At 44.1% G+C, this 27,474-nt stretch overlaps 1 protein-coding gene across 1 annotated transcript; it reads left to right on the plus strand.

Moving 5' to 3' along the window:
* Nucleotides 1–5,705: 5,705 nt before the first annotated feature.
* CLIC3 (chloride intracellular channel 3) lies at nucleotides 5,706–27,474 on the plus strand. Its single transcript, XM_063431740.1, has 6 exons — nucleotides 5,706–5,925; nucleotides 12,943–13,052; nucleotides 16,756–16,881; nucleotides 18,310–18,416; nucleotides 25,148–25,323; nucleotides 27,116–27,474. Exons 1-6 carry the CDS (start codon nucleotides 5,875–5,877, stop codon nucleotides 27,278–27,280), a joined length of 735 nt encoding a protein of 244 aa, XP_063287810.1. The 5' UTR covers nucleotides 5,706–5,874; the 3' UTR covers nucleotides 27,281–27,474.

A 27,474-nucleotide genomic window follows, 5' to 3' on the forward strand; every position in this document is an offset into this window, starting at 1 on the left:
GCCCTTTGTGCTGCTTGGGTTGATGAGGAAGCATTAACCTGAATCGGAGGCTGTGATTGGCTGAGAGTGTCAGTTGGCCGCTTTCACCCTATCACAGCGCCCATTGCTGGTATGAATTGGTATGGCTATAAGGAAGAGTGTAATCTCTGCCTTAGTCCACCTGTACGTAGGGTTGCCACCTCTCTTGGGAAAAAAAAATACAGACCATGCTAATCTGCAAATAAGCATGACGTCACAGGATATCACATCACGGTAGACAAAGGAGTGACATAATGTTAAAAAAAAAGTGGAATTCAAAAGGGGGGAAATGCTGTAAATAAACTACTTTCTAATTGCTGTCTGCATCACATACCTGTCTAGATCAGACAATAAAAACAAATAAATGGGGGTTTTCTCTAAACACCAAATTCCAATTAACCATCCGAATTGCAAAACATAGGTTCAAAAAGTCAAGCTCTGTCTAGGATAAACTGGAGAATTTTATGAAATCAATTATTTTTGTCTATAATTTAAAATTAACATTTTCAATTCACTACATCTCAGAATCTGTGTCTCTCCTTCTGTCCAAACCCACATCTGTGTCTCTCCTCCTGTTAACCCCCATCTGTTTCTCATCCTGTTACCCTCCATCTGTGCCTCTGCTCCGGTTACCCTCCATCTCTGTCTCTCCTCCTGTTACCCTCCATCTCTGTCTATCCTCCTGTTACCCTCCATCTCTGTCTATCCTCCTGTTACCCTCCATCTCTGTCTATCCTCCTGTTAACCCCCATCTGTTTCTCATCCTGTTACCCTCCATCTGTGCCTCTGCTCCGGTTACCCTCCATCTCTGTCTCTCCTCCGGTTACCCTCCATCTCTGTCTATCCTCCTGTTACCCTCCATCTCTGTCTATCCTCCTGTTACCCTCCATCTCTGTCTATCCTCCTGTTAACCCCCATCTGTTTCTCATCCTGTTACCCTCCATCTCTGTCACTCCTCCTGTTACCCTCCATCTTTGTCTCTCCTCCTGTTACCCTCCATCTTTGTCTCTCCTCCTGTTACCCTCCATCTCTGTCTCTCCTCCTGTTACCCCCATCTCTGTCTCCTCCTGTTAATCCCCATCTCTGTCTCATCCTGTTAATCCCCATCTGTGTCTCTCCTCCTGTTAATCCTAGTCTGTGTTTCTCATCCTGTTAATCCCCATCTCTCTCTCTCTCTCTCATCCTGTTAACCTCCATTTCTGTCTCTCATCCGGTAAACCTTCATCTGTGTCTCTCTTATCCTAACCCCCACCAGTGTCTCTCCACATGTCCAAACCCCCATCTGTGTCGCCCCATCCCTCACTTACCTGATCCGTAGGTTGTCTGCAGGATGGGAGCTGCTGGCTAAACTCTCTGAGCTGTGTAGAGAGAGGCAGGTAGATAAGGTAACTACCTATCCCTGCCTCTCTACACACAGCAACTCCTGCTGGCCGGCACAGGTATTGCAGTCTAGTCTCAGTAACAGAGAAAAATATTGCCATTTGTATTGCTGATACTTTTGCAATACCGGTACAGGATAGGCACCATAGACCCTTCCATGAGATGAGCTAGTTATAGAGCCTACAGTGTCCCTTTAATAGGTAAGCAACAACTGGCATGTCATCACTTGTTAAGGATTTAATTATTTAAATGGCAGTACTCATTACCAGGCCCAGTCAGCAGAGGTAAAGTTTAAAACCTTTGTTTGTAATCTGACAAAATCATTCCCCTCAGTATCATATCACTGGAACAATGGTCTATAAAACATCAAACAGAGAAACCAGACAGCTCATTTAGGTCCTAACGTGACAAGTTAAAGAACAACTGTCACCAGAATGTTTATTTGTATTATACGAATCCCTGCGGCATGTAATGAAAAGATATGACTTATTTTGTATTTATTTTTAAATTAAGTATATGTCAAAATACCTAGAAATCTGACCCCTACTTTCACAGAACACTAGATCACTCTGCTATAGTTATACACTCGTCGGACGTTATCAGCCATCGCCCCCTGTGGTCTGCCTGGTCTGAATTACGACCACATTGGTAATTCTCATATTGATTAAAGACAAATGAGGTCAGTCTTCTGTGGACCGGCCGATTCTCTAACATTGGTTCTGATGAGGAAATCATTGCCAGCCACATGGAAAAAGTAAAATATATATATATTTTAAAAAGAATAAAAATCCCCCATATTGCTACAATTACACCTTGATATGCCCCCCCGTCTGCCCATTCGGAAGGTGGGGGGTTGTTTAATAAACATTACAACTAGCTAGAAAAGGACCCATGCCAGAGGGACGAGTGGGGGCCCTAATTATTATAATATGGGGGGGGGGGGAAGTGGGGACTTAGTGTCTTCTAATTCTACTTTTCTTCAGCCCCAAAAAAGGCAAAGAAGAAATTTATAATTCCTTAAAAAAAAAAAATGCCCCCCCCAAATATCCACCCCAAAAATAAAACCACTCTGCAATAAAAAATACTCTATTTTCACCCATGAGTGCTATCTGCAGGAAAAGCCTTTTTGTAGGCTTCCTGTGCTATTAGAGGTATCGCAAAGCGAGGGGAAATTCCCCCTATCGACCCCCATAGGATTTTTATTTACGAAATTAATTTTTTTTTTTTACTTTTTCCATGTGGTGCTTGTTGGTGGCAAGCTCTGCTCTGCCACCACGTAATAAACACTCGCGCTGCCGATCGTTTTTAACTATTTGCCTGCTGGTGCTATCAGAGGACAAATAGTTCTTCAAATTATTATTCACGGGGGGGGGCCTGACCGCGGACAGGAGCAGACGCACGTTGCAGCAGCTCCTGCATATTCACGCTAAATGCACTAAAATTACAAGGTGCAGAACCAGCAAACCGGCACAATCAGACCTAATCAACAAAGGAGACTCTCTGCACTCCAAGCAGATGCCACACATGTGGACTTCCGAGCCGGCTCCGAGCAAACAAATCTTGCGGCCTAGCTCCCCCGCTCCCCCGCCACCACAACTCATGGCTGATCCCGGATTGGGTTCCTGTTCCCCCCCCTATGGACCGGCGGAGGTTATCCCGGTCCCCACCGACCCGGCATGTATGCTATCAGCGGCTCCTACTGCCTACCGCATCGTGGGCTCCGACTACACCGGGCCCCACAAAATAACAGACACCAATCACTCACCAGGGCCTATACCTCACCAGCCACTACTCACGCAGCTGGACACAATACTCACCCGATTCTGGGAGAGACTGGAACAGCGCTCTATTGCCCAACTACCTTCTACACAAGGAGGGAAAGCAGAGGGACCTGAGGCCGTGAAGCGGAGTGGGCCTGTCCTGGGCTCAGCACCCTGCTCAACCCACGCTCCACGCGTCCAACGCTCACCCGGGCTGAGGGTCATCCGGAGTCCCCCTCCGAGGCAACACCCGCACCTCCGAAAGGCCGACCGCCGCAGGAAGATCAGGGCCTTTCTTGGCGCCCACATAGGGAGAGACCCGGTCCTGCGGAATTCCCGGGTCTGCGGGACATCAATGCCGACCCCATACCGGGGCTGGGGAGAGGCCTCATTCTGCCCGCGGATTACCATCACTCCCCGAGCACTTCAAGCCCGCCACCGGGGTCGGCTGACAGCATGGTCGGAAGATGGAGTCCAGCCTGCCACCCACAGAGAACCTTACATCAGAAGGACTTACTCTACACAGGCGGACTCTTGACTCACTGCTACCGCAGCACGTATATATCACATACATGAGACACACACCACTTACCACTCCACCTCACCATGATACCATATTCCTATCACATCACTTAGTCAACCTTGCAGGAATGGGGCTGATCTTCGAGGGCATGGATTCACACTTACACCAACAGGGCCTGGTACACTGGGTTGTGGGCCCACTGTGCAGTCTACAAGCATGACACCACAATCACTCCACTGACAACACAGGATGCCGGCGGCAATAATGCCTACAATGAGTGCTAAGCCCCAGGCTGCCTTACAATTCAGCTATCCGGGATAGGAGACACATTACACTACACCGCACGCTTGCCGATCAGGTATCTCTAAGCACCATCAAGTGGGCCTAAACATGCTATATCTCAACTTGACTAATGAGCCTACGCTTGACTAATTGCAAAATAGCTACGCAATCTCTCTTTGCATGCTACTATACACACAGCTTACTCATGTGTGATTTTTGTATAGCATGTTTAATTTAGCAGAAAATCTAATCTGAACTACGACTTTAGTGGGGTAGCCCGCACATAGTCGATTCACCTACTTACTCAGTCTATAAGCATGACTGATAGTACAAGCTGGTTTAACACTTAACATGTAACATTGCCCATATTGGTACTATGATAAGCAGAGTTTAAGTAACCTCTTTCTGTTCCAAAGCTACAATGTAGTCTAGCTCTTTAGATTGTTTACTTATTTTAGGCATGTAGCAGTTTTTCCTGAAAGCACACTCTAACTCATGTTGATACCCTTGACCTGTTTGTTTATATATAACAAATGTGCAATGTTTTTGTATATATGCATATTGTTTGCACCAGCTGTCGTGGCAGTGCAAATTTGATTGTTCACTCTATGCACAAATAAAATAAAGAATTTAAAATAAATAAATAAAATTAAAAAAAATTATCATTCACATGCAAATAGGAAGTGAATGATCATTTGTGATTCTTGTGCCGTAGATTGGTTCAGATGAGTTCGGAAAAATCAATGATTTCCTCATCAGAACCAATGTTACAGAAACGGCTGGATTGACTGAATTCTGACCTCATTTGGCTATAGTACATATGAGAATTGCCAATGCAGTCGGAATTCGGACCAGGCAGACCACACGGGGCGATGGATGATGACCTAACGGCTCTGCGTATGGAGCAAAGCAGGAACCGAACGGTCGTATTCTACCTCAGTCCGATCGGAGGTGTATAACTATGGCAGAGGGATCTAGTATTCTGTGAAAGTAGGGGCCATATGCAGTAGGCATGTTTACATATACTTCATTTAAAAATGTAAAAAAATAAATATATATATATATATATATATATTATTATTACATATAAAATTTATATAAAATCCTTTAAGACTTACCCTAAATACCTCATGTTAATCTCTGATTTTAACCCCTCAAGTACCAGAGGACGGGCAACCAACACATTACCCCATTGGCACTCGCGTTATTAAAATATGAAGTGTGTGGTAAGTACTATTACTGCAGTCGATTTAAAAGGAATAAGAATATTTCCAGACTTGTCAGCAAACAAGGGACGATTAGGATTGGCTGGGGAAACTCAGCCACTCCTGGGATTTGCAAACCATAACAATTTGCAGCAAAAATTTACATTCACAATTATTGGTTTTTTTTTAAAAAATTAGATTTCCAGTCTGTACTGTCCTTTTACTGAGCAGGTCGTCAGAGAGCACTTTTTACTGACTATACCTGTATGTTATTATGTGTTTGGCTTTACACATTTTACATTTTTGTATTTCTTTTTTTAAGTTTACAGTGTCTTGCATTCCTTGTCAGACAGAATCTAGAGGACTCTTAATGATCCCATTTTTGCTCAGTTAGATCAGTGATAAATGTAAATAACTCCAGGTAGGTGTCAGGAGGCAGTTTCTGGGTGGGAATGAGAAGCGAGGTAAGTGTTATGCAAGGAATGGGCAGGAGGTGGGTAGGTTGAGGATAATACACATAGCAGGAGGGTGACGTGCAGGGCAGAGGAATGCAGTGAGTGCAGGTGGAGATAAAGGGAGTGTCCTTACCTGTACAATTAAAGTCAAGCATTCACAACCACACTGTCATCCAGAACAGGTCCAACACGCAAGGGGCACACACATACACTGCAACATCACTCACAAGTACTGGAGCAACTCTGCATCCATGGAGGCCAAAGAATCAGGAGAAAAACCCAAGCTCCAGCTCTTCGTCAAGGTAAGATATTAAACCCTCAATTCGCCCATTCTTCCCACTGCTGATTGGCATTGAAGAGGTTAATCCCTACATGACAAGGGTTATATTACGATGCTTCTGATGTCATAAAGGGGTTAATAGAGGCTGACCTCCAGCAGGTCCATCTTTACTAATGGAGTCAATTTATACGTCACCTCCCTGGCAGTGACTGGGTTAATCCCTGCAATGGTTGTAGTTGATGCCTTTCACTGTGGACCAGGTAGGATGACAGCCAAATGCAGTCTAAGCAGAGATGTCCAATTTTTCATATAATATAGAGAGGGCATGGAGTACTCCAGCATCATTTATGCAGCAGGTACACCAGCAGCACATATTGTCACCAATTGCGGTGTATTCACTAAAAGGTGAGCTATTTTGTGCTCATTAAATCGGCGGATTTACCCCAAAACGCTGTATGTACCAAGAGATGGATTACACTGAAATAAAAACGCATCTATAAATATTTAATGAATAAAATAAATAAAATTGGGCACTCCTAGGACAGGGTGAAATTGGGAATGTAACTAAACAAGGGTGTGGACGGTTCTGCCTCTATTAGACACTTGTTGTGTTAACTGCGGTCACAGTCAGGACTGAAACACAGACACCTTTTTTAGTTAAATGTTACCGTTCCGCAGTTCCGGAGAATAATGACTGGTTCTATTTAGAGAAACCATAACAATAAGTATTAAAAGCTGCACAAAACGATGAAGAATAGCGCCTGTTCACTATACAGGGATTTGTGGCGAACTCCAAACCAAATTGCTAATTTTCCAAGTTGAGCTCCTAAGCACAAACACATTGAAGTACTTGATGCCTCCCCTCTTCCCCAAGCCTAACCATAGGCACTGACTGGTATCCACAGTTTGTTACTGGACGTGGTCATCCTGGGGTAATCATGAGAGTGTATTTATACTCCCGTCCCATCTTATCCTGTTGTAAAAAATCTGCGAATTAAGGAACGTGTGCATCCCATTTAATGCCCAACTCTGAAATTAACCCTTTATTCAGCATGATGTACAGACAGACAGCACGTCGGCTATTAGTAATGCAAAACATTGTCACAGAATGCTAGTAGGTGTAAACAGCTTAACTCATAGCTTAATTAAATATAAATGTGCAATATTGTGGGCTTAAAATAACGAATATACATACAGTGTGTGAATCACCCCACTCCCCCCCACCAAAAAAAAGAAGAAAAAAAAATAGTAACTAGTAACAGCTGTGTAATACATCACAAAATATAACCCGATAAACACAACTAATGAAAATATAAAATGTGAACAGCGAACTTTGTGTTCGTGGTTTGTGAATATGCATAATTGTATAAATTTAATATAAATGCCATACAGACTCTTCATCAATCATGACCCGCAACCTCCATATTCACAAAATGTGCGGAGAGCATAAGAGGCAGACAGACAGGATGTCTGTGCAGGGTGGTCCTGGGGCACGTGCAAGTGATGCCAGGCATCTGGGTGCAGATCAAGTGCTGGGGAAAGAATGATGGCACAGATAAGCTAGGGGCAGAGCAATGCATCATGGCACAGAGAGCCTGGGGGCAGAGAGATGGTAGCATGGCACAGAGGCTGGGGCAGAGCGATGGCTTCATGGCACAGAGTGGCTGAGGGCAGAACGTTGCACAGAGGCTGGGGGCAGAGTGAGGGCCAGAGTGACGGCACAGAGGATGGCACAGCAAGGCTAGGGACAAAGCAATGGCATCATGGCACAGAGAGGCTGGGTGCAGAGAGATGGCACATAGGCTCAGGGCAGAGAGATGGCAGCATGGCACAGAGAGGCTGGGGCAGAGCGATGGCACAGATAGGCTAGGGGCAGAGAGATGGCTTCATGGCACAGAGAGGCTGAGGGCAGAGCGTTGGCACAGAGGTTGGGGCAGAGTGACGCACAGAGGCTGGGGCACAGTGATGGCACAGCAATGACATCAAGGCACAGAGAGGCTCTGTGCAGAGAGATGGCACAGAGAGGCTGGGGGCAGAGCAATGACATGGCGCAGAGAGATGGCACAGAGAGGCTGGGGGCAGAATAATGACATTATGGCACAGAGAGGCTGGGTGCAGAGAGATGGCACAGAGAGGCTTGGGGCAGAGAGATGGCACAGAGAGGCTGGGGCAGAGCAATGACATTATGGCACAGAGAGGCTGGGGCAGAGCAATGACATTATGGCACAGAGAGGCTGGGGCAGAGCAATGACATTATGGCACAGAGGCTAGTGCAGAGAGATGGCACAGAGAGGCTTGGGGCAGAGAGATGGCACAGAGAGGCTGGGGCAGAGCAATGACATTATGGCACAGAGAGGCTAGGGGCAGAACAATGACATTATGGCACAGAGGCTAGTGCAGAGAGATGGCACAGAGAGGCTGGGTGCAGAGAGATGGCACAGAGAGGCTGGGTGCAGAGAGATGGCACAGAGAGGCTGGGTGCAGAGAGATGGCACAGAGAGGCTGGGGCAGAGCAATGACATTATGGCACAGAGAGGCTGGGGCAGAGCAATGACATTATGGCACAGAGGCTAGGGGCAGAGAGATGGCACAGAGAGGCTGGGGGCAGAGAGATGGCACAGAGAGGCTGGGGGCAGAGAGATGGCACAGAGAGGCTGGGGGCAGAGAGATGGCACAGAGAGGCTGGGGGCAGAGAGATGGCACTGGTAGGCTTTTTGGAGGTGCATACGGCTTATTGGTATGATACACTAATTTTATTATAAATTCTATTTGCTGCTCATTTGCATGATGTACTGGGTTTATGCATTCATGCCCTTGTTGGAAATTCCTTTAGAACGTTTTCTATTCAGTTATAAGACATTATTATTATTATTATTAGTGTTACAGAAAATAAACAACCTCAGGTTGTACTTTTTATTTGTGACATTTGAGAATAACATTTTCATTTTCTTTCATTTAATTTTAATACTAGTCTCTTTGCAGGCTTTACAACTTTCACAATAATGAAAACCTTTTCGTTTTAACCCCAAAGAGATTTTTGTTTTCTTTATTTTCTACAATATGTTGTCTTGTTAGGATTTTCTGTAATATTTTTTGTTTACTTATAGGCTATTTTAGGTTTATCACCTATATAGTTAATCACATCATCATTTTGTTGTAAAATATGCCGGTTTCTATTTAAATTTATTTTAAAATCACAACTCAAGAGCTAAAATTGGCTACAAATGTAACCTGTTTCGACTGCAATTCTTTCTGATTTTTCTTTAGAAGTTAATAATTCTATCCTGTCTCTTTGATTTATATCATTAAATTGTTTTACAAATCGACTTTTTATATCCCTTCTTATAAGATTACTTCTTAAAATTTCTGAATGTTGCAAACATTTCTTTTGGTTTCCACAATTTCATTTGAATCTCCTAAATTGTCCCTTATGGACATTTATTAGCCATGGGTAAAAGTGGCGGCTATTTACAGCTATGTAACTGTTAAAGGGACACTATAGTCACCTGAACAACTTTAGCTTAATGAAGCAGTTTTGGTGTATAGAACATGCCCCTGCAGCCTCACTGCTCAATCCTCTGCCATTTAGGAGTTAAATCCCTTTGTGTTTGTTATGTAGCCCTGGCCACACCTCATCTAGCTCTGACTGACAGTCTGCGTGAAAACAACATGGTTTCATTTTCAATTACATGTAACTTACTTTAAAAAATTTTTATCTCCTGCTCTGTAAATTGAACTTTAATTACACACAGGAGGCTCCTGCAAGATCTAGCAAGCTATTAACAGAGCAGGGGATAATCTGGGAATGGTGAACTGTGCATTGTGTTATTATATGATGCATTGTGTTATTATATGATGCATTGTGTTATTATATGATGCTAGCATGATGCATTGTGTTATTATATGATGCATTGTGTTATTATATGATGCATTGTGTTATTATATGATGCATTGTGTTATTATATGATGCATTGTGTTATTATTTGATGCATTGTGTTATTATATGATGCATTGTGTTATTATATGATGCTAGCATGATGCATTGTGTTATTATATGATGCATTGTGTTATTATATGATGCATTGTGTTATTATATGATGCATTGTGTTATTATTTGATGCTAGGATGGTGCAGTGGTTGGTAAATCAGCTGCTTTTCTGCCTCATAACAAAATTCCAAGATAAATTTACTTTGATTTCCTTAAAACGTATTTTTTTTGGTGAATAAGACGGTCAGTATTAGACAGAGAGTTAATATTTTATTTAGTCTGCAGCCGATATATTGCAGGGCACTCTTGCATCAAAACTCGTTAGCAGGTCTGGGCCTCGCTAAATAGTGGTTACAGTGTCATAAAGTGCCTGGTGGGGTGGCTGTGGGAGCCAAGCGTGACTGCACACCATTCATCCTCTTCACTAACCAAGAACCTGTAATAAGCCGAAGAGCTCTTTGCAATTTTTAGGCCAAAATCCAGAAAACTATATTCCAATTTCTCCAATCGCTGGTATTGCTCACTGGTGCATGACTCTCTATAGGGTCACTATAAACATTCAAGGAGAAGGAATGCTAGCTAATTTTCCACATTTCCCATTTTAGTGAATAACATTGTTGATGCCATAATATTAATTAGCAATATTATAATATATATTTATTTATTTTTGCTCACTATTGTAAAATCTAGCCTGATGTTTTACACTTGAAGGAACAGACTAATCTTTCTGTTCCTGCAGGCTTAGTTTATAGTTTTTGCTACAACACCTGGCCGCCAAACAGTTTAGAGTTTCACTTACCTCACTTGATTTAAACTGTAATGATTTTCCATAACGGTGATCTCCACGCAAGAGCACTGTGTCTTACGGCTTCTCTATGAGAAGCATCTGATTGGACACAAGTCAATAGTATTGCTGATGTCATGGAAGGAGGGGCAGTGGAACTAGAAGGGCATTTAATAGCATTTTCAGATCCCACCCTTTGCATGTCTTAGGGGTGTATAATAGGAGTTCCTTTCCCGTCTCGGAATGGAGCTACACTGTAGAAAAACCAGAGAACATGCATTTTAATATTAATCAGTCATATTTGGAACAAGTTTGACTGTGAAGCGCACTCTGTCGCCAGAATAGGGCGTGATTAGATAAATGCAGAATGAGCTCATCACATTGCTTTTATTGAATCATTAGAGGGAGGTAACTCTGAAATTTGCCTGCTTTTTTATGTTGTAGGTTTCACATGGTTTAGATTCCAAATTAATTATCTACAAAAATTATATATCTTAATTCCCTATTCTGTTATATAATTTACAATTTTTTGTGAACTAACAACTCACTGTTTAGCGAATAATTCCCAGCAGCTCTCCCAATCAATGTGTAGAAAGCATTGTTTGAGTTAACTTGTGGCAAGAAGCCGAATTAAGAAATGTAATTCCGTTTAAGAAACGTGTAGCGTCTTCAGCCTCCAGACTGTTTGATGTGTGCGGTTATTGTCTGGATTTACAGAGAGGGGAAGAGACTTTCGGTTTCAAGCAGACTACACCTGCACAAAGGCAAACAAATATATATAAAAAAAGATTAGTTAGTGACACAATATTGGTGACAGAAAGGAGTTAAATGGCCAACACGTTGTGTCTTGCAGCTGGCAATGCATCATGGGTGTTGCATTTCTACAACAGCATGGGGGAAAGTCGGACCACCCATTTTTGTAGGGTTGATAGTTTGCAGTGGATATTATTACACGTGGCCTTATTCACAAACTTGGAAATCTCAAACATTTTAGGCCAAAATGGGCCAAGTTTGACAACGTTCCCAATTCAGCAATCTTGGCATAACATTTGCATTTTATTCTTGTCAATCCTACACAATACCCAGTTTAGTGAATAAACGTGAATGAATTTTGCATACGCACAACACAGATTATTGTTATTGGCATTTATATAGCACAAACGTATTCCGTAGCGCCGTACAATAATTAAAAACGGAGAAATTTAACAATAAATGAGACAATTACAGAATGTTACAGGAACAATAGGTAGATGAGGACCCTGCTCGAAGGAGCTTACAGTCTAGAGTATCCGCCATTACATTTAATGGAGCGGAAAGGTTTGTTGAATTACCCAGCGTGCTCCGAAACCTGCGCAGAGGGCTGAGTTATTCAGTATTATAGCCTGAATGAGCTTTCATTCCAATACTCAGTCTAGATATAGAACCTATAAACAAGACACACCTAAACCAGCTTTTTAAATATAGACTCCAGCGTATTTCTGTACATTTGTCTAGTCACAATTTTAATGTGCCAGGGATGAGCTCGCAATACAAAAAGCTGGCTAGCTTAACCTGTTAAACAGGCACCCGGGACTCTGCAATACTGCCTTGTCCTAATTTACTACAGAAACCCACCCGTGGGTGGGACAGATACTGTGCACTAAACCACAAAACCACTGGGTTACACTGCAATAGCAACAGCAACAATGAATCTCTTGTTAATTAGCAGAATTCCGCAGCGTGTTGGCTGTTAATAGCCTGAAGCTCCCCTTTAACCCCTTAAGGACACATGACATGTCTGACATGTCATGATTCCCTTTTATTCCAGAAGTTTGATCCTTAAAGGGTTTTAAATTGACTAATGTTTAGGAGTGCGTCTTTGTTTATTTTTTTCGTATTCTACCAGAGCGCAGTTCCATCTTGCTGGAGCAAACTCTTTGTTAGTATGTGTATGAAAAAAAATATATATATATAATAATAATAAAAATATATATATATCAGAAAAATAAATGGTGTGCTGAAAAAAAAAATTAAAATGTTGCAGTAATCAACATAAACATAGTTTACAAAAAAAAAAAACCCATGGTTACAAACTCTTTATAGAAATATACATCCGGCATTTGAAAATATCAAGGAATTTCTTATTTAGGTTTGGATTCATTAAATGCTGATAATTTGCCCTATTGGCAGTCTGTATGTACTGCATGTCTGCCATCAGATGTAGAACGTTATTATTGTATTGAGATTCTTCGGATGCAATGATGTCTTTTTGCCCTGTCTCCCCCTAGGCTAGCGACGATGGAGAAAGTATCGGAAATTGTCCCTTCTCCCATCGCCTGTTCATGATTCTAATGCACAAAGGAGCCCCCTTCACCCTCACCACTGTCGACATGAAGAGGTAATTTGTGATCCTCCTATTGCGAAGGAATCCTTGCATCCTCAGTGTCTAACAATCACGGATTACTTTAAACATGGACCTTGCACCTGAAAGAAAATATTCTACTGTATAAAAATTAGAATGTTTAAACCACAAGAAACCAAAAAAATGAGTTTGTTGGGCGCACCCTCCGTTTGCGTCATATTTCTTGAAAATGGTTTTACGCAGAACCCGGTGAGGGCACACGGGAAATGCTGGCACCGTATACATGACAGGCTGTAGTAGTTATGGTGCTTAGATTGCCCCTTTTATTGTCGAAGCATGGGGAAATCCCATTCACTTGGATTTGCAGGAGGTAGAGCGATGAGGTGGCTGCCAGGAACTGCTGTAAATAGATGAAAGCAATGAGAATTCTGTTCCCATCAAGTTGCCTTGTATTATGTCATTGTTGGCCGCCATATCTACTTTGTGTTTTGCTAATAACAGAATTCAGGATATTTCCAGTTTAATTCATTTACTTAAACCACTGAATGCTAACCCTAGAGCCCCGAGTGTAGCGCGAGCGTGTTTAATGATGGGCTAATGATACACTTTTTGGGGAACAAAAGCGGGAGACCAAGGAACAGAGTCTGGACAGGACCTGAAAATCCTGACTGTCCCACCACTAAAACTGGACTGTTGGGGGGCATGTATGATTGCTTTGAACCCTTTTATACACTCAGACACACCAATAATAAGGAGCTCCTAGAAAAGAGGGGCATTAGGACAGAAAAGATGGATGGGGAGATTTGGGCCCAAAATAGGGACTGTCCTTCCTAAATAGGGACACTTGGAATGTATGCAATAAACAAAAGGAGCAACGGGCTACCAAGAAAAGGGCACTACATCTCCAAAGATAGTTTTGTATAAAGAGTGGGAAAAGGACTTTCTCCCATTTCTCACACCAATGCAGAGGGCGTAGCTCAGGACAGCCACGAGAGGAGGAGTTAACCCTGCAATGTAATTATTGCAGTTTATAAAAACTGCAGTATTTACAGTTGCAGGGTTAGGAGTAGTGGGAGTTGGCACCCAGACCACACCAATGGGCAGAAGTGGTCTGGGTGCCTAGAGTGTCCCTTTAAGTGTTCCCTTTTTTTTTTGAGCAATGTATATCAATGAATCCAATCCTCCACTAGAAAAACACAAAGTACAAATATTTTTTATCTTACGAAACACAAAGAGTGGTGCCACACATAACCCCGTTAACCCTTCCATTGCCAGTGCACAGAAATAAATGAATGGGTTTCCGGATGAGCGAGGTATGAGCAAGCCCCCAGCAGACATGGATTAATACAACAGAAAGCCCAGGGGGGTCAAAGTGTGCCACGGATGGGAAATGATCTCTAGAACTGCGGTCAGAGAATTCAGGCGGTGATTGTCAACTTTACTCAGACATTTCAAGAAACCTGTCTACCCGCTTTCTAGACTTTTCTCTGACAATGGATAATCATTAATGAAAGATTAGCCTCCAACTTCAAAAATGCAAAAAGTGACAGCTACTAATCCACAGCAAGGTTAACAAGAGTCAGAATGCAACCGAAACAAGTTCAGTCAACACATTGTTACTGTGCAGCGATAGCAGTACACAGGCCAGCAGGGGGCAGTATTAGCAGCCATGAAGGAAGGAGGTAGCAGAATTAGGGTGTGCAATGTAAGCAGAGGGCAGCAGGGGGCAGTATTAGCAGCTATGAAGGAAGGAGGTAGCAGAATTAGGGTGTGCAATGTAAGCAGAGGGCAGCAGGGGGCAGTATTAGCAGCCATGAAGGAAAGAGGTAGCAGAATTAGGGTGTGCAATGTAAGCAGGGGGCAGCAGGGGGCAGTATTAGCAGCTATGAAGGAAGGAGGTAGCAGAATTAGGGTGTGCAATGTAAGCAGAGGGCAGCAGGGGGCAGTATTAGCAGCCATGAAGGAAGGAGGTAGCAGAATTAGGGTGTGCAATGTAAGCAGAGGGCAGCAGGGGGCAGTATTAGCAGCCATGAAGGAAGGAGGTAGCAGAATTAGGGTGTGCAATGTAAGCAGAGGGCAGCAGGGGGCAGTATTAGCAGCTATGAAGGAAGGAGGTAGCAGAATTAGGGTGTGCAATGTAAGCAGAGGGCAGCAGGGGGCAGTATTAGCAGCCATGAAGGAAAGAGGTAGCAGAATTAGGGTGTGCAATGTAAGCAGGGGGCAGCAGGGGGCAGTATTAGCAGCTATGAAGGAAGGAGGTAGCAGAATTAGGGTGTGCAATGTAAGCAGAGGGCAGCAGGGGGCAGTATTAGCAGCCATGAAGGAAGGAGGTAGCAGAATTAGGGTGTGCAATGTAAGCAGAGGGCAGCAGGGGGCAGTATTAGCAGCCATGAAGGAAGGAGGTAGCAGAATTAGGGTGTGCAATGTAAGCAGAGGGCAGCAGGGGGCAGTATTAGCAGCCATGAAGGAAGGAGGTAGCAGAATTAGGGTGTGCAATGTAAGCAGAGGGCAGCAGGGGGCAGTATTAGCAGCTATGAAGGAAGGAGGTAGCAGAATTAGGGTGTGCAATGTAAGCAGAGGGCAGCAGGGGGCAGTATTAGCAGCCATGAAGGAAGGAGGTAGCAGAATTAGGGTGTGCAATGTAAGCAGAGGGCAGCAGGGGGCAGTATTAGCAGCCATGAAGGAAAGAGGTAGCAGAATTAGGGTGTGCAATGTAAGCAGGGGGCAGCAGGGGGCAGTATTAGCAGCTATGAAGGAAGGAGTTAGCAGAATTAGGGTGTGCAATGTAAGCAGGGGGCAGCATTAGCAGCTATGAAGGAAGGAGGTAGCAGAATTAGGGTGTGCAATGTAAGCAGAGGGCAGCAGGGGGCAGTATTAGCAGCCATGAAGGAAGGAGGTAGCAGAATTAGGGTGTGCAATGTAAGCAGAGGGCAGCAGGGGGCAGTATTAGCAGCCATGAAGGAAAGAGGTAGCAGAATTAGGGTGTGCAATGTAAGCAGAGGGCAGCAGTAGGTGGGGGGCACATTTATGTTCTGCAGGAGAGGGATGGAAAATGCTTTAAAAGGGACACTCCACTGCCAAATACGAAATATTATTTCATCAATTAAAACATGCATGTATTTAATTATGCATATTTTCATTGGGGGTACATCTAGAATCAGCTTGTAAACGCTGCAGATCTTTTGTCTGCAGCCTTTGCAAGCCCTCCCCTTCTAACCCCGCCCAGACTTTCTGTGGCTGTCCAATCACAGACTTCCCAATGCAGCTTAATGTGAAGTTTTTGCAAGGCAGGTGTTCTGGGGAATTGCTGCCCTTTGAGTTTATCTACACTGAGCTAAACAAACCAGAAAGTAACAGGACCGGCTGTATGATTGACAGCCAGGGGGTGCATTTATAAAAATGCCTATTTTTTTTTTAAATCTTTTTGTAAAATAGAAAACAAAAAACACTTTACATATAAAGCACTTCAGCAAGCTATATGTATCTGGAGTGCCCCCTGAAGGCTGTCGGCAGACGGCAGCTTTGGAGTCTGGAGCAGAGAGGGGAGAAATATTTAAGCTCATCAAGAGCGATACTAACCAAAAATGACAAACCTCCTTAACCCTGAAAATCGTATCTCAATTAGACAATTAGATATTTTTTTGAATTCTTTTTTCTAAGCAAGCCATATCATTTTACAATTATTTATGTAATGTAAATGTCAGCGACAAATACTTTAATCTGCTACTTTCTACCAAAGGGCCCCAGATATGCTTAGAGCCCTTGCTCCTGGCACCCAGCCACCGTTTATTGTCTACAACGATGAGGTCAAATCAGACATCAACAAAATCGAAGAGTTTCTGGAGGAGCTCTTCTGCCCACCAAGGTGAGTTCGAATATTTTTATATTTTCTTTTAATATAACTAATGTTTTTACGTTATGTGCCACAATATTTCCTCAATAAACGAAACAATTAGATTTCCAAACTTTGTAGATATGTGAGCAGCCAATTTAATTAATTGTCTGGGATGCTGATATCCATCAAGTATATCTACGGTTTACTTCCTGTGTGACTGCCTTCATTGAGATCCCATGTGTTCTACCGTTCATCAACAAGGGAAACAGTGTTGTATCACCACATTTTTATCTTCGAGCTGCTGTGTCTATTTTTTGAATCATCTGTTTTATCAGCGGTTACCTTTTGAACGTTTGGATTTTTAATATTTTTTTGCACGTTTTTATTATATAGTTTTTTCTATTTTTCAATACAAATATTATTGTTGTTTTTGTACATTTATTTGATATTTTTCTCTTAGATCGGGGTATTTATCCAGTATCTTACATTACCGACAGTTTTTTATACAATTTACCTGTAATGCTATTCATTTAGTAACTCAGCCCCCTTTGTGTTTACATTTACTTTCCCTTTGGACTGCAACCTGCTGCTTCTGTATTATTTGAAACTGTTGCCGTTTTTGGGAAGTATATGTTATGAACCAATATTAGAATTGATACATCGTTTATTTAGTGTGTTATATATCCCACCTAAGAGTTATTTAATATATCTAGGGTAATTCTTGTTCATTGTTTTAGCTGGTATTTTTTATTAAAGGTATATATATCTTTTATAGGAACGTTTGTTTCCTCTTGTTATTTGTGGAGGTATTTTTCCCATGCTCGTACTATGTACCTTAAAGGACCACTATAGGCACCCAGACGCGCTTCTTACTGTGATTTTCCCAGTGAGAAGATGCCAGCGTCCATAGGAAAGCATTGAGAAGTGCTTTCCTATGGACTGACTGAATGCGCGCGCGGCTCTTGACGCGCATGCGCATTCAGCCGAAGAGAGAGGAGAGTCCCCAACGCCGAGGGAGCCCGGCGCTGGAGAAATGTAAGTGTTTAACCCCTTCCTCCCCCTTCAGCCCAGCAGGAGTGGGACCTTGAGGGTGGGGGGAACCTAAAGACCATATAGTGCCAGGAAAGTTTGTTTTCCTGGCACTATAGTGGTCCTTTAAAGAATCATTTACATTTATTTTTTTTAAAAAATCTGTCATTTGCAGAACTGTTTGGGGCATATTTGCTAAATTGGTATCTGCAGAAAATTTAAGAAATTTGTAAATTTTAGGTTGAAATAAAACTGGGAAAAAAAATGTTTACAATTACTGTAATGTCTGAGAGTGATGGGTGCGATCCTGCACAAATGATCTGAACATGGCACACCGCTGGGGATGGCCAGCTTCATGCCTGGTTCCGTTTCTCGTAATGGTTTATGTATGTGTTCTTTCTTGTAAATCTAGACTCTCTCTGTTTGCAGTTATCCCAGTATGACTCCTAAACACAAAGATACCAACACGGCCGGTAACGACGTCTTCCACAAATTCTCGGCCTACATCAAGAACCAGCTTAGTTCCCAGGACAGCCGTAAGTAGTGCATCCCGCACCTCCTGGTGGGCTTTTATTAAAGTGACAGCAAACATGCACTGTACCTCTCCAACGTTCCCAAGTCCTATGCAGCATTGTTACCAAAAATGCCATCATCTTGTCTGCTGTCCACGTTCGGACGGCCAGAGATTGAGCTTGGTTGAACTCATTGTGCCACGATTTCATACTCTGTCTCGGGTTAAACCCCGGTGGCAGCCTGCCTGTAAGTGGAACGGGATTGAGGTAGCAACTAGGAAAGCGTCAATAAAGAAAATCTCAACGAGATCCAGCTAATAATTGGAGTATTATAACCAGGCTGAGAGTGTGCGTGTGTAGTAGGGGGTCAGCCCAGGAATCATCGGAATGACTGCATGGGGGCCAAGTTTTGGGTGTTGGAGACAATTCTGAGTTTTCTCAATCTATGCAAAACAGACCAGAGAGAGGGGACGATACCTAAAGCTTCAAAGCACTATAACCACAACAATGAGCTGTAATCATACAATAAGCTGTAGTGGGTATGGTGCTGATTATGACTTTTTGCAAGTTGTTTATTTCACTTACTGTTTGTTCTTAAGAGAGCTGTGGCATTCAGTAATTTCAATATTCAGTTTATAGAGAGCTACGCGGTTCAGAGAGCACTCTAATGACAGCTAAGGTGTTCACTTCCTCTGAAAACTATGGAAAGCTTTCTGTACAATCTACAGAGCTGCGTGGTTCCGCGTACAATCTACAGAGAGCTGCGTGGTTCCGCGTACAATCTACAGAGAGCTGCGGGGTATCTACAGAGAGCTGCGTGGTTCCGCGTACAATCTACAGAGAGCTGCGTGGTATCTACAGAGAGCTGCGTGGTTCCGCGTACAATCTACAGAGAGCTGCGTGGTATCTACAGAGAGCTGCGTGGTTCCGCGTACAATCTACAGAGAGCTGCGGGGTTCCGCTTACAATCTACAGAGAGCTGCGTGGTTCCGCGTACAATCTACAGAGAGCTGCAGGGTTCAGTGTACAATCTACAGAGAGCTGCGGGATACAGTGTACAATCTACAGAGAGCTGTGGGGTCCAATGTACAATCTACAGAGAGCTGTGGGGTCCAATGTACAATCTACAGAGAGCTGCAGGGTTCAGTGTACAATCTACAGAAAGCCTGGGGGTTCAGTGTACAATCTACAGAAAGCCTGGGGGTTCAGTGTACAATCTACAGAGAGCTGCGGGATTCAGTGTACAATCTACAGAGAGCTGCGGGGTTCAGTGTACAATCTACAGAGAGCTGCGGGGTTCAGTGTACAATCTACAGAGAGCTGCAGGGTTCAGTGTACAATCTACAGAGAGCTACAGGGCTCAGTGTACAATCTACAGAAAGCCTGGGGGTTCAGTGTACAATCTACAGAGAGCTGCAGGGTTCAGTGTACAATCTACAGAGAGCTGCGGGGTTCAGTGTACAATCTACAGAGAGCTGCAGGGTTCAGTGTACAATCTACAGAGAGCTGCGGGGTTCAGTGTACAATCTACAGAGAGCTGCAGGGTTCAGTGTACAATCTACAGAGAGCTGCGGGGTTCAGTGTACAATCTACAGAGAGCTGCGGGGTTCAGTGTACAATCTACAGAGAGCTGCAGGGTTCAGTGTACAATCTACAGAGAGCTGCAGGGTTCAGTGTACAATCTACAGAGAGCTGCGGGGTTCAGTGTACAATCTACAGAGAGCCTGGGGGTTCAGTGTACAATCTACAGAGAGCTGCGTGGTTCCGCGTACAATCTACAGAGAGCTGCGGGGTTCCGCTTACAATCTACAGAGAGCTGCGTGGTTCCGCGTACAATCTACAGAGAGCTGCAGGGTTCAGTGTACAATCTACAGAGAGCTGCGGGATACAGTGTACAATCTACAGAGAGCTGTGGGGTCCAATGTACAATCTACAGAGAGCTGTGGGGTCCAATGTACAATCTACAGAGAGCTGCAGGGTTCAGTGTACAATCTACAGAAAGCCTGGGGGTTCAGTGTACAATCTACAGAAAGCCTGGGGGTTCAGTGTACAATCTACAGAAAGCCTGGGGGTTCAGTGTACAATCTACAGAGAGCTGCGGGGTTCAGTGTACAATCTACAGAGAGCTGCGGGGTTCAGTGTACAATCTACAGAGAGCTGCGGGGTTCAGTGTACAATCTACAGAGAGCTGCGGGGTTCAGTGTACAATCTACAGAGAGCTGCAGGGTTCAGTGTACAATCTACAGAGAGCTACAGGGTTCAGTGTACAATATACAGAAAGCCTGGGGGTTCAGTGTACAATCTACAGAGAGCTGCAGGGTTCAGTGTACAATCTACAGAGAGCTGCGGGGTTCAGTGTACAATCTACAGAGAGCTGCAGGGTTCAGTGTACAATCTACAGAGAGCTGCGGGGTTCAGTGTACAATCTACAGAGAGCTGCGGGGTTCAGTGTACAATCTACAGAGAGCTGCAGGGTTCAGTGTACAATCTACAGAGAGCTGCAGGGTTCAGTGTACAATCTACAGAGAGCTGCAGGGTTCAGTGTACAATCTACAGAGAGCTGCAGGGTTCAGTGTACAATCTACAGAGAGCTGTGGGGTTCAGTGTACAATCTACAGAGAGCTGCAGGGTTCAGTGTACAATCTACAGAGAGCTGCGGGGTTCAGTGTACAATCTACAGAGAGCTGCGGGGTTCAGTGTACAATCTACAGAGAGCTACAGGGTTCAGTGTACAATCTACAGAGAGCTGCGGGGTTCAGTGTACAATCTACAGAGAGCTGCGGGGTTCAGTGTACAATCTACAGAGAGCTACAGGGTTCAGTGTACAATCTACAGAGAGCTGCAGGGTTCAGTGTACAATCTACAGAGAGCTGCGGGGTTCAGTGTACAATCTACAGAGAGCCTGGGGGTTCAGTGTACAATCTACAGAGAGCTGCGGGGTTCAGTGTACAATCTACAGAGAGCTGCGGGGTTCAGTGTACAATCTACAGAGAGCTGCGGGGTTCAGTGTACAATCTACAGAGAGCTACAGGGTTCAGTGTACAATCTACAGAGAGCCTGGGGGTTCAGTGTACAATCTACAGAGAGCTGCAGGGTTCAGTGTACAATCTACAGAGAGCTGCGGGGTTCAGTGTACAATCTACAGAGAGCCTGGGGGTTCAGTGTACAATCTACAGAGAGCTGCGGGGTTCAGTGTACAATCTACAGAGAGCTGCAGGGTTCAGTGTACAATCTACAGAGAGCTGCAGGGTTCAGTGTACAATCTACAGAGAGCTGCGGGGTTCAGTGTACAATCTACAGAGAGCTGCAGGGTTCAGTGTACAATCTACATAGAGCTGCGGGGTTCAGTGTACAATCTACAGAGAGCCTGGGGGTTCAGTGTACAATCTACAGAGAGCTGCGTGGTTCCGCGTACAATCTACAGAGAGCTGCGGGGTTCCGCTTACAATCTACAGAGAGCTGCGTGGTTCCGCGTACAATCTACAGAGAGCTGCAGGGTTCAGTGTACAATCTACAGAGAGCTGCGGGATACAGTGTACAATCTACAGAGAGCTGTGGGGTCCAATGTACAATCTACAGAGAGCTGTGGGGTCCAATGTACAATCTACAGAGAGCTGCAGGGTTCAGTGTACAATCTACAGAAAGCCTGGGGGTTCAGTGTACAATCTACAGAAAGCCTGGGGGTTCAGTGTACAATCTACAGAAAGCCTGGGGGTTCAGTGTACAATCTACAGAGAGCTGCGGGGTTCAGTGTACAATCTACAGAGAGCTGCGGGGTTCAGTGTACAATCTACAGAGAGCTGCGGGGTTCAGTGTACAATCTACAGAGAGCTGCAGGGTTCAGTGTACAATCTACAGAGAGCTACAGGGTTCAGTGTACAATATACAGAAAGCCTGGGGGTTCAGTGTACAATCTACAGAGAGCTGCAGGGTTCAGTGTACAATCTACAGAGAGCTGCGGGGTTCAGTGTACAATCTACAGAGAGCTGCAGGGTTCAGTGTACAATCTACAGAGAGCTGCGGGGTTCAGTGTACAATCTACAGAGAGCTGCGGGGTTCAGTGTACAATCTACAGAGAGCTGCAGGGTTCAGTGTACAATCTACAGAGAGCTGCAGGGTTCAGTGTACAATCTACAGAGAGCTGCAGGGTTCAGTGTACAATCTACAGAGAGCTGCGGGGTTCAGTGTACAATCTACAGAGAGCTGCAGGGTTCAGTGTACAATCTACAGAGAGCTGCGGGGTTCAGTGTACAATCTACAGAGAGCCTGGGGGTTCAGTGTACAATCTACAGAGAGCTGCGGGGTTCAGTGTACAATCTACAGAGAGCTACAGGGTTCAGTGTACAATCTACAGAGAGCTGCGGGGTTCAGTGTACAATCTACAGAGAGCCTGGGGGTTCAGTGTACAATCTACAGAGAGCTGCAGGGTTCAGTGTACAATCTACAGAGAGCTGCGGGGTTCAGTGTACAATCTACAGAGAGCCTGGGGGTTCAGTGTACAATCTACAGAGAGCTGCGGGGTTCAGTGTACAATCTACAGAGAGCTGCGGGGTTCAGTGTACAATCTACAGAGAGCTACAGGGTTCAGTGTACAATCTACAGAGAGCTGCAGGGTTCAGTGTACAATCTACAGAGAGCTGCGGGGTTCAGTGTACAATCTACAGAGAGCTGCGGGGTTCAGTGTACAATCTACAGAGAGCCTGGGGGTTCAGTGTACAATCTACAGAGAGCTGCGGGGTTCAGTGTACAATCTACAGAGAGCTGCGGGGTTCAGTGTACAATCTACAGAGAGCTGCGGGGTTCAGTGTACAATCTACAGAGAGCTGCAGGGTTCAGTGTACAATCTACAGAGAGCTGCGGGGTTAAGTGTACAATCTACAGAGAGCCTGGGGGTTCAGTGTACAATCTACAGAGAGCTGCGGGGTTCAGTGTACAATCTACAGAGAGCTGCGGGGTTCAGTGTACAATCTACAGAGAGCTACGGGGTTCAGTGTACAATCTACAGAGAGCTGCGGGGTTCAGTGTACAATCTACAGAGAGCTGCAGGGTTCAGTGTACAATCTACAGAGAGCTGCAGGGTTCAGTGTACAATCTACAGAGAGCTGCAGGGTTCAGTGTACAATCTACAGAGAGCTGCAGGGTTCAGTGTACAATCTACGGAGAGCTGCGGGGTTCAGTGTACAATCTACAGAGAGCTACGGGGTTCAGTGTACAATCTACAGAGAGCTGCGGGGTTCAGTGTACAATCTACAGAGAGCTGCAGGGTTCAGTGTACAATCTACAGAGAGCTGCAGGGTTCAGTGTACAATCTACAGAGAGCTGCAGGGTTCAGTGTACAATCTACAGAGAGCCTGGGGGTTCAGTGTACAATCTACAGAGAGCTGCAGGGTTCAGTGTACAATCTACAGAGAGCTGCAGGGTTCAGTGTACAATCTACAGAGAGCTGCAGGGTTCAGTGAATAATCTACAGAGAGCTGCGGGGTTCAGTGTACAATCTACAGAGAGCTGCAGGGTTCAGTGTACAATCTACAGAGAGCTGCAGGGTTCAGTGAATAATCTACAGAGAGCTGCGGGGTTCAGTGTACAATCTACAGAGAGCCTGGGGGTTCAGTGTACAATCTACAGAGAGCTGCAGGGTTCAGTGTACAATCTACAGAGAGCCTGGGGGTTCAGTGTACAATCTACAGAGAGCTGCAGGGTTCAGTGTACAATCTACAGAAAGCTGTGGTTCCAAAACTCAGTCTGTAGGTTTAGAACACATCAAATGTGTAACTCAGTCTATACAGAGCTATTTATTTTATTGCGTTAACGAAAGTGAAAGTCTGGGTTCTCTGTGCAAGACCTCTTACATCCGCATCATGCAAGCGGAACTAGTGTTTTGGATGCAAACTGTCACTTAAAGTTCAGATTCCACGTTATTATCAGAAATGCAGCAGCAATTAATAAAAAAAATACTATATAAAAATGATTCTCAATGTAAGCTTTAGCAGTCTATACCTAATAACATAGTACCGCCAGTACTTCAAAATACAATCCTTTTTTCATTGATAAAAGTGATTAACATTCGAATAATAAATTGACATTAAACAATAGAGCCATTATTTACAAATTCAGCAACACATGGACCCCAGTCCGAGTAAAATATCTATCCCATAAAAACACCATACCTGTGCAACACGTGTACAAAACTACCACCCAGTTACTCCATCTAGTTCAAATAAACACCCAATCCTTAGCAATATTACTTTATCATATGGGAAAATGGAAACGTAAAAAATGCCACAATTTAGCCAATCACATCTAACACACCGACCAATAACAAAGTGCAAAGTGTGAGCACATAAACCATGTATATAAAGTGCAAAGTGTGAGCACATAAACCATGTATATAAAGTGCAAAGTGTGAGCACATGAACCATGTATATAAAGTGCAAAGTGTGAGCACATAAACCATGTTCACAAATACATCATGCAATGTAAAGTTAAATCCTGCTATCGGTCTTCCATTTAAAGAGTCTCATTAGAGAGAAACTAGATTTCTACCCATTAAACCGGGGTCAATTCAATGTGCTGCCCAGACTGAAAGCTTACTGACACAATTCCAGCTCTATAGGGCTAGGACTATAACTACCACGATCCAAGGACAGTATAGGACTGTAGTTAAATTGCTGGAAACATACCATCTCTTGACCCCAATGTGTGGCATGATTTATCTATTCACAAAAACTGACAAAACTCTTACTCCCCAATTGTAGACGTTGAGAATAATTTCCTGCGCTCACTGGTGCGGTTAGACAAATACCTCAAGACACCCTTGCCATACGAGGAGAAGATGAATCCCCAACTGAAAGTCTCGAGCAGGAAGTTCCTGGATGGCGATCAGCTGACGCTAGCAGACTGCAACCTCTTACCCAAACTGCACATCATCAAAGTGAGTGACTCAACCTTCCAGTTAAGCACTGCAGCGGAAAACTTTGCCCTTATCTTGCATTATGCTTTTTTAAATTGTTGAAGGAAAAAAAAATGGTAAAAATTAAGTTAAACAGACACTCCAGGCATCAAAACAGCTTCATCTAAAAGAAGTTGTTATGGTGCCAGAAGGACCCCAGAGGCCGTCTGACCTCAAGGAGTTAAACCATTCTCGAACGGTTTAACCCCAACAGCGATGTCGGCTACCTCCCCCGGCTGATCTGGCTTCTGAAATTTCAGATTCAGGAAGTGCGGAGTGCCGCCAGGCAAGAGCGCTGCTGATTGGCTGAGAGTGGTCAGCTGACACATCTTTTCCAAGCCAGTTTTGTGAATGGGGAGCCACTCGGTCAGTTAGATGAAGTTGTATAGTAGTTACAATCCTTTGAATCTCACAGCTAGAAAGTATCTAAATGTTACTGAATTGTGAGAATAAACTCCAAAACATGCAGACGTGTTTTGAATCTCTGTTAATGTTGTTTGCATTGTAAACCACCAATCCAATTTATGTAAAAAACAACCAGGAGTGCTAAAAATATACTGGTACATTATTAAACGGACAGGCATAAGCAACCTTCGGCACTCCAGATGTTTTGTACTACACCTCCCATGATGCTTTACCAACATTATAGGTGTAAGAGCATTATGGGGGATGTAGTCCACAACATCTGGAGTGCCGAAGGTTGCCTATCCCTTCATGTCATTGAAGTGGTTATAGCCCTCTGGCCCTGTACCTCCATTCAGCATTGACTCGTTTTCGAGCAGTTTAACATTAAATAAGGCTCCCTGCTTTTCCACAGCTCCACCCCCGCAGGATGTGTGGCTAAGGCATAGATTACACACTTCCTTTTAGACACACTAATTTGTATCTGCAATGGACCCTGTGATAGGCTGAATGTAGTCAGCTGACACTCTAAGCCAATCACAGCCACCCATTGCTACTCAGATTAATGCTTCCTTATTAGCCCAAGCAGCACAGAGGGGAGGGGCTGCTGGGCACTCTTATTGAAGTGAAAACCCACCATTTAGGTGGCTTTCCCCCCTCCCCTTAGTTCTCTGAGAATGGGTTAAAACTCAGCTTATTTCCAGCTTTCCACGGGTCCGTCGGTGCTGGTCCCACCCCCTTGGTGACATCATCAATATTGCAAGCATTGGATTGGCTAAAATCGGCAAGAGGGCGGGCCATTGAATCAATGCATCTCTATGAGGAAAATTCAGCGTCTCCATGCAGAGCGTGGGGACGCTGAACGGTAGGGCTGCCTACTGTGCAGCAGTGCCCCAGGAAGCACCTCCAGTGGCCATCTGAGGAGTGGCCACTTAGAGGTATTCCTAGGGGCAATGCAAACACTGCCTTTTCTACGAAAAGGCAGTGTTTACATGAAAATGCCTGAAGGCGATGATTATACTCAACAGAACAGCATTAAGCTGTATTTTATACATTAAGCTGTAGTTGTTCTGGTGACTATAGTGTCCCTTTAGAAACAGCTTAATGCTGAATGTAAAGATGGCACCAGAGCACTCCAGACACCATAACCACTTCAATGAGATGAACCAGTTACACTGCCTCTTTGAGTATCATTTTTTTTAAACCCAGCACAGATTACGAAAGACAAGGAGATTCAAAAGCATGTTACTACCTCTACAGATAGTTTGAAGCATAATGTTCTTTATTGATAATTAAGCCAAATAAAAAAAGTGAAATCTAAAAGAATGTCACCTGCTCACCTAGTCTGTCTCTTTCTTTCTACATTAAACAGACTGTGTGCAAACATTACCGCAATTTTGAGATTCCAGGGGAACTTATGGGTATGAGAAGGTATCTCGACAACGCCACACAGCTCAAGGAATTTCAGTATACCTGTCCAAACGATGAGGAAATCCGTCTGTCTTACCGTTCCGTGGTCAGGCCGATGAAGCAGTGAGATTGGATCTGGCTTCCCCTTCTCCAAAAATGTGGTGCAATAGGAAAGAAAATGCAGCGTTGTGATCAATTTAAAAACTATTTCAGCTGAACTGCTCGGTCCTCCCACTACTTGTCAGTCAGCCCATCAGCCTGGGGGCTAAGCGGCTGCTGAAAGAAATGCCATAATACATGAAATAATGCACACCATAAACA

This window comes from Pelobates fuscus, chromosome 9 (genome assembly GCF_036172605.1).
Source record: "Pelobates fuscus isolate aPelFus1 chromosome 9, aPelFus1.pri, whole genome shotgun sequence".
Classification (NCBI taxonomy): Eukaryota; Metazoa; Chordata; class Amphibia; order Anura; family Pelobatidae; genus Pelobates; species Pelobates fuscus.